Source organism: Calidris pugnax, unplaced genomic scaffold, assembly GCF_001431845.1.
Source record: "Calidris pugnax isolate Ruff unplaced genomic scaffold, ASM143184v1 scaffold9, whole genome shotgun sequence".
NCBI classification, from domain to species: Eukaryota; Metazoa; Chordata; class Aves; order Charadriiformes; family Scolopacidae; genus Calidris; species Calidris pugnax.
Genome location: NW_015090778.1, coordinates 2657802 through 2670312, shown reverse-complemented (window position 1 = coordinate 2670312; position 12511 = coordinate 2657802). Strand labels below are relative to the sequence as shown.

General features: G+C 44.5%; 1 protein-coding gene across 3 annotated transcripts; it reads right to left on the bottom strand.

The window, feature by feature from the left end:
- Window positions 1-5389: 5389 nt before the first annotated feature.
- Window positions 5390-12511, bottom strand: TMEM100 (transmembrane protein 100). Of its 3 annotated transcripts, XM_014950507.1 has the most exons (4): window positions 12175-12192; window positions 12004-12084; window positions 9069-9250; window positions 5390-6625 (listed from the first exon to the last, which is right to left on the bottom strand). In XM_014950507.1, exon 4 carries the CDS (start codon window positions 6561-6563, stop codon window positions 6159-6161), a length of 405 nt encoding a protein of 134 aa, XP_014805993.1. In that variant the 5' UTR covers window positions 6564-6625; window positions 9069-9250; window positions 12004-12084; window positions 12175-12192; the 3' UTR covers window positions 5390-6158. The 3 variants fall into 3 exon arrangements, with proteins under 3 accessions (XP_014805993.1, XP_014806002.1, XP_014805985.1); XM_014950516.1 differs by lacking the exon at window positions 12004-12084 and having other exon boundaries at window positions 12175-12511; XM_014950499.1 differs by lacking the exon at window positions 12175-12192 and having other exon boundaries at window positions 12004-12156.

The window sequence follows — 12511 nt, the reverse complement described above, 5'->3', positions numbered from 1 at the left end:
GCCTAATGTCTATGAAGGATTTGGGGATGCCAACTATCCAGATCAACATGGGGCTGCTGGGGTAGTCTTGGAGAACGCACACTTCAGTTTACACCCTGTCACAAACTGAACCCAAGTCTCATATAAGGGCTGATTTGGGCTCCCCTAATTTACTCTCCCAAGAGTTTGTCCTGCTAAATACTGAATGGAACTACCTTTCCCCGGGGACAACAGTGCAGTATTGGGAGAAAGCTCGCTGCAAACCCTTTTAAGCTGATAGCTTATGTTCCCTTGCCAGTGCATTTCCCTAGAGAAGTGGTGAAAGTTATTCAAGTGAAGCTTTTGTGTTCTTTTGGGCAATCTCAGCTAATTCACATACAGGCGTACTTTGTACTTTTTTGTCTTTGTTAAGCAGCCATTGTACTATCCCCGAGCAGAGGCGAAAGAACAAAGAGCAGCAGGCAGCGAGAATGTGACACCATCTCTTCCCATGCAGCTCTGTTGCTGCGGCTGGGCCGGCTGGATGTTATTTTAGTGGCTGTGCATCCCACCCATGCGTTTCTGTGGGCCCAGAAGCCGCGCTGCTGTGACGCCTTGTGAGCTCGAAGCTTATTCATGTTCAGGAATGGGAGGGTCAGGGCCATCGACACACACCAGCATCCTGCTGCCTATTATTTCCTGCCAGTGCTGGCGTCGCACCAAGCCCTAACATGACAGGTGGATGGAGTTCACAAGGAAATAATGTCATGGGCCAGTTTTCCAGGAAAACTGTTAACTCTATTCACAAACTCAGGCCTTCAGGTTGAAAGGGAATGTGGCTGAGAAGAGGTGGTGGAGGGCTGCTCTGCTGTTATTTACTTTTTTTTTTTTTCACTGACACCTCCTGCTGCAGTACAGAAATCTTTACCTCTCTATAGTGCCTTCCTCTTCAAGACTAGACTGCGGCTGAATGCCTTGTAACTTACAAAACCATGGGGGCACTGCTTCTGCAAATCCCAAATGGCCATTTTAATTTCAGTCAGACTGCAAATGATGGTAAGACATTAAACTTCTGTCTTTTGCTGAGCTAACTGGTTCCTGGGAAACAGAAAGGGAGAAGAAGTATGAGGTAAGATCTAAGACTGACGTTAGCCTGGGGACTTCAGGCATTTTGTAAGAATGAAACCAAGGATACAGCCAAGGCTGTAGCAGAAACAAAACTTACATATTTTTAAAAGTCTCTGTCTTCCAACAAGGCACTTATGTAAAGCTATCCCTCCATGACTTTACGCAGCGTCCAACATTTGTTGTTGTGTGCTCTTCTCTGTCTTTCCTCCCTTCTTTCTTCCTCCATTTTTAAAGTTTAATACCTTTTTTCTCTTACTCTAGAAAGCACAGAAGAGTTAAGAAATGAAAGAAATCAGAAGTTTTTCAAAAATGCCACGTTTGCCATAAATGCAAATTTTTGGGTGCACTGAGTTAGGACAATAGGACTCCAACTGGCTGCTCACAAGAGGAAGGATTAGGTCCTCTGTCATGTTAATAGTGACATCAACAACCTGAAAAAAAGCCAAAAATTCAAGTTGATTCTGCAGTTTAAGACCATTGTTCTCCCATATGGTTTAGCCTGCAAGATTTAGTCTACACATAGAGTTTTGCCAGGATTTATATCGTTTTTTACATCATACAGTGCAATTCTTGATATGTTACAGCACTTTTATGTATAAAAGCCCTTTGGAATTGACAAAGATTTGTACTGATATAGCCAAAACATCCTACTATCTAAAGGCATCAGAGGTGTTTTGAAATACATATGCAAAATGATGGCTGCTAATATCATTCTGCTCTAATTTTGAGCCCATTGTGAAAACAAATTAGGTGAAACCTGCTAATAATATGCAACAACCTCCATCTCAGATATTAAAGGAGCAGAAGCCCTGAACTTTGACTGGATAAGCAAAACTGAGGCAAGAATATGGGATATTCCAGAGGGCTTGTTCCTGGCCTGACCCTTCTGGATCTTGATGAGACTCTCAGGCCTTTCTTCATTCCGTACTCTGAGCCTGGTTCCTGTTCTGTAGAGCTGCAGTAATATTGTACATTCATTGTTTGGTAACAGGACCTCTCCCATGTGTCCAAGGCAGAAAAACTTAATTCTTGACCTAAGTACACAAAAGTAACCTTCCTCTCTCTTTTTTTGTTTTGGTTTTTTTTTTTTTTTGTTTTTTTTTTTGTTTTAAACCTAGCAAATTATGGCATTAGAGGCACAGTCACGTACAAAACATGATATGTTGAGTGACTGGGGAATCGTAAATTGGGCGTTTTGACTTGAACAAATACTAGGCATTGTCATACCAAACTGATTATTATTTTAAAATACTGTCCCAGGCTATAACTGCCTTTGTGTACAATAGCAATACAGGGTGTAGTTACAGACACAATTTCCTGTGCTTAGGTTTCGAAATTATTATTTAAGATCCCCGTAACATTTGCCCGGTGCACCAGCGCAATTCCCCTATTAGATAATTTTCTATCCTTGTGAGGGCAATTTTGCTTGCGCAATGCTGCCAGAGCTTTCAGGAAGGGAGAGACAAGCAATTGTGACAATAAAATTTGCATCAGCTCCCACCCAACCTCTCCCAGAACCAAAATACCATTTGCCGCGTTCAAAGCATTTTCACACCAGAAGGGAAGGTGTTTCTCAACTGGGAAGTCATTGTGATCTCCACAGGGTTGCATCCTCCAGGCTGACTTTTGCCTCTCAGGTTCCCATGAGAAACACCAAACAGCAATTGTGGAGTTCCAAATGGCTTCGTATCAAAGACTCGGTGGATCGCATGACCCAGCATCCAGGCATGAAACCCCAAATCAACCCAGACAAGGTCATGGGGTTCAAAAGCTGAAGCAGAAATTTTTTTGTTTGTACCTGACTGGTTTTAGGTGTTTGACCCTTGTAAAAGCATTGCAAATGTGCCCGCTGAAAAAACATATAACCAGTTTCTGGAAAAAGGTAGGTGCTAAGCCTGTCACACGGTACTCACAGAGCAACTCTCCCAGAATGATTGTTTTTTAAGGGATAAAAAGAATGTATTCTTCTTGTGTTGGAACCAGGACAAGGGGCGCAGAGAGAAAGGATAGTAATGAAAATGTCTGTAATATGTAGATTTGCAGGAAGAAGAAACATACCCCGTGAGGCTTGTGCTGGATGTTATCACTGGTCATTCAGAAAAGATGCTACTACTACTTCAGATTGTCCCAAAAATCAACTTCTGCACAGACTTTTGCTCACTGCTTGACATGAAGATGCTTGTGCATGTGTCTTGTCTCACTAGGACACACTTGATGCTACTGAGCTCCACAGTGTGTGCTATGGCAGCCCCTCAGTTGAGCCTAGAGGCCTCTCAACCTGCCAGTTCACTGGTATCATAGGACACCATGTTATATGTGAAGCTTTGCTGTGCTGGGGATCATGCCCACGGTCACCACAATGCTGTCTGTCACTGCTCACAGGCTGCTTAATGCCTAGATGGCCCACAATTAGCAAGGCAGAGGGTGGCGCAGGCACTCTGCTGTGTCCTTGCATATGCAGTACAAATATAAAAGAGAGCAGAGATAAGGGAAAGGAAATCTCCTCTAGTAGTAGCTGAGCAACTCTCACTCACTTTTATCTACCCTTCCTGAATAAAACTGCTCCCAAAACCCCACTGCCTCTGTTCCACTGAGTTTGGCCTTTTCTTTTTTGACTTGGAGCAGAGCCTCACCTTGCACCTCTACTTTCTTTCCACACGCTGCAGGCAAGCTCGCCTGTATCACAGCAATGGCCAAGGGAGGACCCGTGCACAGGAAGGACTTCTGAAGAGGGGAACAGGCTGTTTCTGCTCTGGGCTCAGCCTGGAATCACAGGGCTGAGCTGCTACACGTGTAGTGGAAATCACTGCATCTCTATAGCCCCTGCAATCCTCTCCTCAGCAGCCTGCAAAATTCCACTGAGGAAAAAGAAACAGGCAGAGGGAAGGAGTCAGAAAAACTATTGTGTTCCCGGCGGGGGGGAAATAAACAGCCCTATTTAGCTTATCCAGCTTTGCTAATGTCAATCACTTTTCTCATTTTAAACAGGAAAGACACCACTTTAGTCCACCTGTTCCATTATTTATCATGCTATGCATTTCCCATGAATTGTCACTCATGCAAAACCTGTACATCGTAAGGGGACACCCTAATATTTTTAATGACCTTAAGCAAAGTGATTGACATTAGACACCGGTGTCAGATGTTCTGGTGACGCAACATGTTCTCCTAGCAGCAGGAAAGCTTCCTGCCATGATTAAGTTAGGGCTATGGAAGTGCTAAAATGTGTTGTCAGCTTTCCTCTGATGCAAGTGATTTTATTATAGCGTCTGGTAACCACGGAGTATGGCAACGCAAATACTGCCTCCAAACATCCCCTCCCGTACATATAGCTTGCTCTATTTAAAACACGAAGTGCACTTTGCAAATCCGGGGATAAGTTATGGATGTAACAAGCTTAAACCATGGAGGGCAGGGGAAAAGGTGGCACCTAAGCCGGAATGCCTGGGTGATTTCAGCAGGAGAAGCACAGGGCTGGGGGATGACCTGCAGAAGGCTGTCTCCTGCCAGCACCTGTCGGGCAGGTGTGCTCTGCAGCCCCATCACCACAGCTTTGAGGATGCCAGAGGCTCCTGAGGGCAAAGAGGAGACACACTACCACAGGCCTTGCTTGCTGCAGCAGTAGGAACAAAAATCATGTCCGACCAAGCCTTCTGAGTCTGGAGAAAATAAGCTGGGAGAGAAAAAAAAAAAAAAAAAGAAAAAAATAAAAAAAGAAAGCGACTCCATGCAGGCCCTCTGCCTTCTGACACCCTCATATAGGCTGAGGTGGATGTCTGTGACTTGGCTCAGCATCACTTGTTCTTGAAGATATCGATGAAGAAACAATGTTCTGGTTTGCTTCAATTTGGGATCAGCCCCTCAGTTATTCATTACCTGAGAAAAACTGGGAGACCTCTGTAACAAGAGTTACAGAATCAAACATCTCAGACACACACAGGGGACACATAGCACCTGCTTTTCATAAAGATTCATAATCCCAAAGCTCATTCAGCAAACACTTAGTACACTGATGACTTTGCTTCCACAAGCAATTATTAATAGTTGTGTCTAAAACTGACTATGCCAGTAGTGTCTGCAGAACTGACCATTAATGATTTTTCAAGCTGCAGAAAGGATGGGCTGTCAAACCAAAATCCATAGTCTACAAAGATTTTTGGAAGAGATCAGCAGTACGTATGTTCACAGTTATTGTCACAGGTGCTGTTCTACAAAAATAGAATCATAAAGCAGTCAAAGTTGAAGATACAAGCTATCTTGATAGCAATAAAAAAAGATTTTCTAAAGGTCTAGCAGCACTAAGTATTATTTTAATGACATTTACTCTTTAATTTTATAGCAAAATAATCAAAAGTGCTAAACCTGACCACTTTAATTTACAAAAAATTGTCTCATGTTTTAAGCTATAATCATACCTCGTTATTTAGGTTAGACAATATAATTACACATTTCTACCTATTTCTATTCAATAGTAAAACAAAATTAATATTAGTTGGTTTAAAAAAGGGGGAAAGTACCACAGATATTGGGAGGGGAAAGTTACGTAAAATATAAGAATCAGCTTATTGAGCAATCTGCAGTGTGTTCGGTTGTTATTGCCTTTTTTTTTTTTTTTGAGCTACAATTTATGTCACAAACAACCTGGCTGTAAGCTTGTAGTCATTTCAAATGTTATGACTTCTCCCTTCGTCAAATGTCACAGTATGTATTTTAAGGAGATCTCTAGCATTTCAAATCAGTTCAAATTATTTTCTTAGTTCTCACAAGTTCCCTTTCCAATATGATCGGCATGGTTGGAGAACGCAGTTACGATGATTGCAGTCATGACGCCACTGTTTTCTGTGAAGGAAAAGTGTTTTTTCCTCTGTCTTGGAAAGAATCACTACTAAGTCTGCAGTAAAAAAAATATTAAGAGCACTTGCAGAGTTTTTAAGCGTTATTTCTTAATCCATTCCATTTTCATTTCAGTTCACTTCCAAAGTTAAATTAAAACCTGCAATCTCTCCTATTGATAAATAGTCAAGTTGACTTACAAAGGTTCTGTCTTCTGTCCAGCCTTCTCTTGCTTGTCTTTAACCAAACAGGGTTCGCTGATTTGCCACAAGCGCTGTCTGGCTCTCCCGCCTCTTTGCTTTCTTGTTTTGCTGCCTGATTTTCCAGCACACTGCACTAGAAGCCAGCAAAAGGAGTCCTGATGACAAGAGGACTAATCCGAACACGGAGATGATGGATCCATGGGAATTGAAGCTGTAGGCCACAGCAGTAACCACAATGCCAGCTATGAGGATCACCACACCAAAGGGGACGGTACAGCGGTAGCAGGAGAGTTCTGCTCCCCCTGTTGCTGCCGTCAGCTGGCATTCACTGACGAGAGGGATGGTGGTTATCACACAGTCATTGTTATTACTCTTCTCCGTGGTTACAGAGTCAGGATGCTTTGGAGCACCCAGGATCTCTTTAATAGGTTCGCTGGTCATCTTGATTGTCTTGACTTCTTCAGTTCTTAGGCTAGAGCAGGCTCTGCTGAACACACACTGCACTGTGGAGACAAGAGCATGAGTTGAGATAAGCAGCATTACCATTATGGGACAAATGGGTGACACAGAAACATCCCACTTGGGATTGCAAACAAGCAGACGTTCTGACTCTGCAAGAATTTATGCACAAGCTTTATTCTTAATGCAAAAGCAGTGGGTCCCTTGTAAGTCCATGAAATCACATCCATGTTACTGTGTGGGAGGGAGATCTACAGTTACATTCACTCATGTTAGTTACCGTGGGTTGCCTTCCTCCTGTCTCCATACGGTACACACATTCTCAGTCCTATAGACAGTGTGTGCAGTTTGATTGCAGCTGCATTATGAGGCAAAATAGCTTTTGGCTCCATGGAGCCCAGTGCACAACTGGAGTCCACCTCATCAGGGCAAGACAAGCCCATGGCTCACCACTGCTACAGGCTGCCGTGACAGACCTCGGACATCTCACTGGGACTCTGGTGGTGGTGGTGCCACCCTGGAGTCTGCAGTGAACCTCTGACAGTGCTGAGGCTACCACGGCTCCGCTGCCTTGGACCAGGCTGTGTGCCCAGTGCGTGCCACCACACACAACAGAGACTGGGACACTGGGTAACCACCAGGTTTTCCTGCTGCGAGTAGCTCACAGGACTCCTCCACCACTCTCTGGTGTGAGCTGTGTAGCTTTTGCTCTTATGAGCAGCGTGATAGGCAGCTCAGAGAACAAGGAAGAGCGTTGGCAATGCAGTAATGCTTTTATCACTTTTATCACCTTCACATCTGTGACTAGGAAGTTAATTGCCAGATACTTGTATTCTCCTTTTCCTTTCCCACCACTCCCACCCTTGTTGCTAAGATATATTCATCCATTGTGGAGAGCCCTTGGTTTTGTATCTCAGTACCTCATACAACTGACCGTGTGTTTTGCGAAAAAAAGCATTTCACTATTTTCAAACACCCACACAAACAGGCTATACTCTGTATCTAGTCACAGAGCTTGTCTCTGAGTTTCCTTGAACCCTAATGAAAGTTCAGATTTGATTTGACAAAGCTTTTGTTCTACTGCTCTAAGGAAGAGAGCTCTGCTCAATATTTTATCTTGCTGTATATAATTACCTTCAGGGCTCAGTCCTGCCAGGGGTGCAGCAGCTACAAGAGAGAGTAGCTTTTCCCTCCTTAATGACAACGCTGAGCACAACAGGAGTGAGCGCACACCGAGCACACACACTGACAACACAAGAGGAAATGGGCACAAACTGACCCACAGGAGGTTCTCTCTGAACATCAGGAAACACTTTTATACTGTGAGGGTGACTGAGCACTGGCACAGGTTGCCCAAGGAGGTTTTGGAGTCTCCATCCTTGGAGATATTTAAAAGCCATCTGGAAAGTCCTAGGCAGACTTCTTTAGGTGACCCTGCTTGACCTCGAGAGGTCCCTTCCAACCACAACCATTCTGTGATTCTGTGCTTCTGTGAAGGTATTGGGTATCTCCAAGGGCAGGACGGGGATCTGAACAGTGCTTATCAGACAAAGCAAATATATTTGTGCTGACATCTTAGATATGAATTACTTATCCACTAAATGTTACAGAAGTTCAGCACAACAGAAGAATGTGGTCCTCAAATGTCACTCTTTTTTTGATCTTATCATTAGGCCTACTCAATTTGTTCAACATTTTATTATCAAATTTGAGGGAGGAAAAAAATTAACCATTTTCTATATAAAGGGGCTCTTAATTCCAAAAGTCAAAATACTCTCTCTAACAGTGATGGGAATAGGGAAACTTGAAAAGGCTCTGAATTGGGCTTATAATAAACACGATTATTCTGAAAAACTTTAACATTCAATCTAAGTATATTTACTCCTGTCTCTAGAGACCTTGTCCCTCTACTTCAGACACATCCCCAATGAGCATTTAATCTCTTGGACATCTTGTATAGAGATTTATGAAGAAAGAAGATGTATTTATATAGTCAAAACTAACATGAAGTTTAAAAAAAATAATCTCCTAAACTACCAAAATTAGTGTTGACTTCTGAGGAGCACAGTTCTTGCCTGTAATAGGATGTAAGGAGAGAGGCATTCATATAAAACAAATAAACAATCCTCTATTGAAATACTGTCAGTTAAATAAACAACAGAACCTATTTGAAGTGTGAGTAAAGGTACTCAGCCCTAAAAAATAGGGTGCTAGATCCTCATCGCTAGCAAAGTCACTTCTGACTTACGCCAACAGGTGACTTGGTTCAAGTTTCAGGGTAAGAAATTTAGGCAAAGATACCCAGCAACACCAGCATCCTCCCACTAATCATACTGGAAATACTGTCTCAAGGAACTACTTGGACTTGGAGGAAGAATGTGGGAATCTGTGGCTAACACTGGATAAAAGGGAGAGGAATGTTTTACCCACTAAGTCTAATTTGAGATTTACTGAAAAGACATGAAATCCATCAGCATGCACACCTACCAGGTCCATGAGAAATGCATCGTAACAAATCCCTTGGCTCAGGAAGCAGAGGATGGCTTCAGATGTCTCGTATGTCAATTCAAGGCAGAGTCATGCAGCAGAAAGAGCCGCTCCAGGCTTTGAAGTGTCAGATGTTGCTGAATGATGAACTGGAGGTGACAATATTCTAGCATGGAAGTTTCCTACAAGAAAAGTTGTTGGACATTTATCAGCTTCTAAAGAACAAAACTCCTGAATGGAAAAGATCCCATCTTTTCCATGGGAGTGCTGACTCCTGCTCCTAATCTAACCAAAGCGGGAGATGTTATCCCTCTGGCTCTCCTAGTGGTTTCTGCCTCTTTTCTTGGCAGCAGCCACCCATTTCTGGCCCTATGTAACATTTTCCTTTGATGATGTGACGTCTCAATGATGAGTGTCACAACCCAGGCAAGTAGTCCAGAACAAGCTAGGCAGGAAAAGGTAAAGCTCATCAGTTTCTGTAGTTAAAAATCTCATTTAACTTAATTTCTATTGCTCACTTCACCTGTGTGAACCATGACTACTTGGGGTGTTTTCTCTTTGTCTCCAGTTTCTTTGAGCAAATCACTTCATCTCCCTGTGCCTTCATTTTCCTAGCTGTAAATTGAGTGACAACATGCTTCCCATTAAAAAACCCTTTTAAATCTATTATCCTATAACAAAACCTAAGTAATCTAATCCTGAAAACTCTTCTCAGAAAAAAAAAATAAAGGCAAACTAATGGAGTCCAAGAGCTCACTGTAATAAATGTAACTCCATTATATTTACTACTGTTCATTTCTGTTATTGGATGTTTTAAAACAAGATTCATAACTCAAATAGGGACACAGCAGAATCTGTAGCAGAGCAGTGCGACAACTTGCAGAAAGCAGAGCGATGGAAATTGTTATCAACTGCAGAAGCAGCCGTGAAATCACCAAGCAGCTGGGTAAAACTTATGAAGCAGCAGAGATTTATGTTGCTAATCTTATTCAACATTCCCTTTCTATATGTGCATGATTATGGAAGATCATTTCGACACTGAAGCAGGAGTCCTAAGTGGGGATGAGAATAAATTCATGAGAATAAATTGATATAATGATAAACTTTGATGTTTTTTTCTCTTTTTAAGTTATTTTGACCATGCTAACATTTCACAAACATTTACATGCACAAACTGCTGCTGTTCTTCTCTAGATGATCCTTGGAATAAGCCTCTGACATAGCTAAAGTATATTTAGCCAATTATTGAAGTAAGCTAATAATAAAGAAGTCTCCTTGCTTATCTCCTTGACTATATTCTTGTGCACACTACCTAGCAATTAGTTGAACTTTTTGAAAAGTTTGGAGGGAAACGCAGAAAACAGCCCCACTTCAGAAAAATAATCTAGATTACATTAAAACAAAAGCAGACCTCTGAAATTGTCCTGTAGTCAACTTCCACTCATATTACAAGAATGGTTATTTTTGTTTAAAAGCTAAGGCAATTGTGCCCCCTAAGCCACTCTGCTAGCATCAGTCTTTGAAAAGATTTATTGCTCTGTCAGTAATTTATGTGTATTTGTTGTTGACTACATACAGTTCAGGTAATTTTTTTTAAATGAATGTCTTTATTAAAAAACCTGACTGACAGAGCAACTTCTTATAGATCTCTCCTTCTCCCCCTCACCACAAAGCTGAAAAGCAGAAACATGAAATCTATACATTAAGCTTCCAACATTTTGATCTGAATCATTTCAATTGGTGCTTTCTGAGGCTTCCCACATACTGAATATCTCTGTGCAAGTGCAAAGAGCTGGTATTTCTCAGCCACTACAATCCTTTCCCCTTTTTTGCATTTTACTCAGAAACACTAAGTTTAAATTTTCTGCCTTCAGGCTCTGGACCTGATTCTCTGTATCTTGCATAATATTTCAGACACCCTTTTTTGCTTCCATAAAATTCCAATTCACGCTCACGCTTCACACTTGGTTTTGCATTAAACGGAAAACAGCATAAAGAACCCTGTACTAAGAGAAGCGCCAGAGTTCATTTGGAATTCAACAGACTATAGTAATCCTGAACACAATCCCACAGCTCTTCCCCACGTGAACACTCCTGGAAACACAGAAGTAGAATTTGTAGTTAGAAGGCTCCAGGATCAGGCCCTGAACTCCAGGGTAGGAGAAGAACACATTACACCCATGCCGACTGGAAGCCTCAGGATGCTCTAAGTTTCCACCACCAAGTTTTTAGGTAGAAGAACTACCAGATTGAAGCTCTCACACCTTTTTCGTTTTTCAGACACAGTCGGAGGGGAGGATGGGAGCCAACCCAACCCCTCCGCGACCAAACTTAGTTATCTGCAAATCGCAAAACTTTCAAACGCCTCTGTTAAGGCGCCACACGCACCCAGGGTAAAACCCTGCGTGTCACGCCGGTCCCCGAACACCTATGCCAGAGAGAAAAGAGGCGAACGGGCACGGAAAGCTGCACGCCCGCCCGCTGCTTTACAGCCCGCCGGTAACGAAGAGGCACAACTTCGCGGGGGCACGACCCGACCTGCAACGCGGGAGCAGCTCCGACGGCGGAGACCCCCAAGCTTGTGACCGTTAATACTTCATCCCCCGGCAAAATCCGCCACACCGGAGGGAGCGGTGCTGGGAACCGCCTCAGGACCCGCCGGCCGGAGCGGAGAGGCTTCCCCCGCAGTGCCCGAGCAAGCCCAGCCCGCCCGCCGGCGCGGGGAGCCGGGCGCTGCCGTAGCGGGACCGGAGCTCCGCGGCCACCGAGAACCGGCGGGGGCGCGGCCGCCGGGCGTGCGGGTCGAGCGGCTGCTAGCCAAGCCGTGCCGTGCAGAGTCGTGCCGTGCGGGGCTGAGCCGTGCCAGTCCATGGTATGGTATAGTATAGCATAGTATAGTATATAGTATAGCGTTCCGAGCGGAGCCGTGCCTTACCTCCCGACCGCCGGACGGGACTGCGGCGGACACTCGCCCGGAGCAAGCATAAGAGGGGGATGCAGCTCCCTGCACAAGGGACTGTAAACAAAGTTCTTGGTGAGAGCGAAACAATTAAGGGACCGGAGCAAATTCAGCGGCGGGAGCGGCGGCGGGCGGGGCGGCACTCACCGGGGAAGGTCCCGCTCCGGTTTGGGAGGGCGGCCGGGAGGAAGGCTGTCCTTCAGAGGCCGGGCTGGCCGGGACAGCCTCCTCCCTTGCCCTGCCCTCCGCGGTTTGGCTCGTCCGGGCCGGCGGTGCTGGCCGCCGCAGGGTTCTCATGCCCGTGGCAGAGATGCGCCCGGTGGGGGGACACGCGTGTGCCCCCTGCATCGCACCCGGGCCGTGCCAGGGCACACACCGGGCCTGGGAGAGTATTTTCCAGCCCTCTCTGCCCTCCTGCGCATCACCACGCTGGTCCCATCCATAGCAACACACCCTGATGCCAGGGCTCCCTCCCTGACCACAG

Excerpts from the sequence above, each read along its gene's own strand:
- TMEM100 (XM_014950516.1), bottom strand. The coding sequence starts at position 6,563 with ATGACCAGCGAACCTATTAAAGAGATCCTGGGTGCTCCAAAGCATCCT.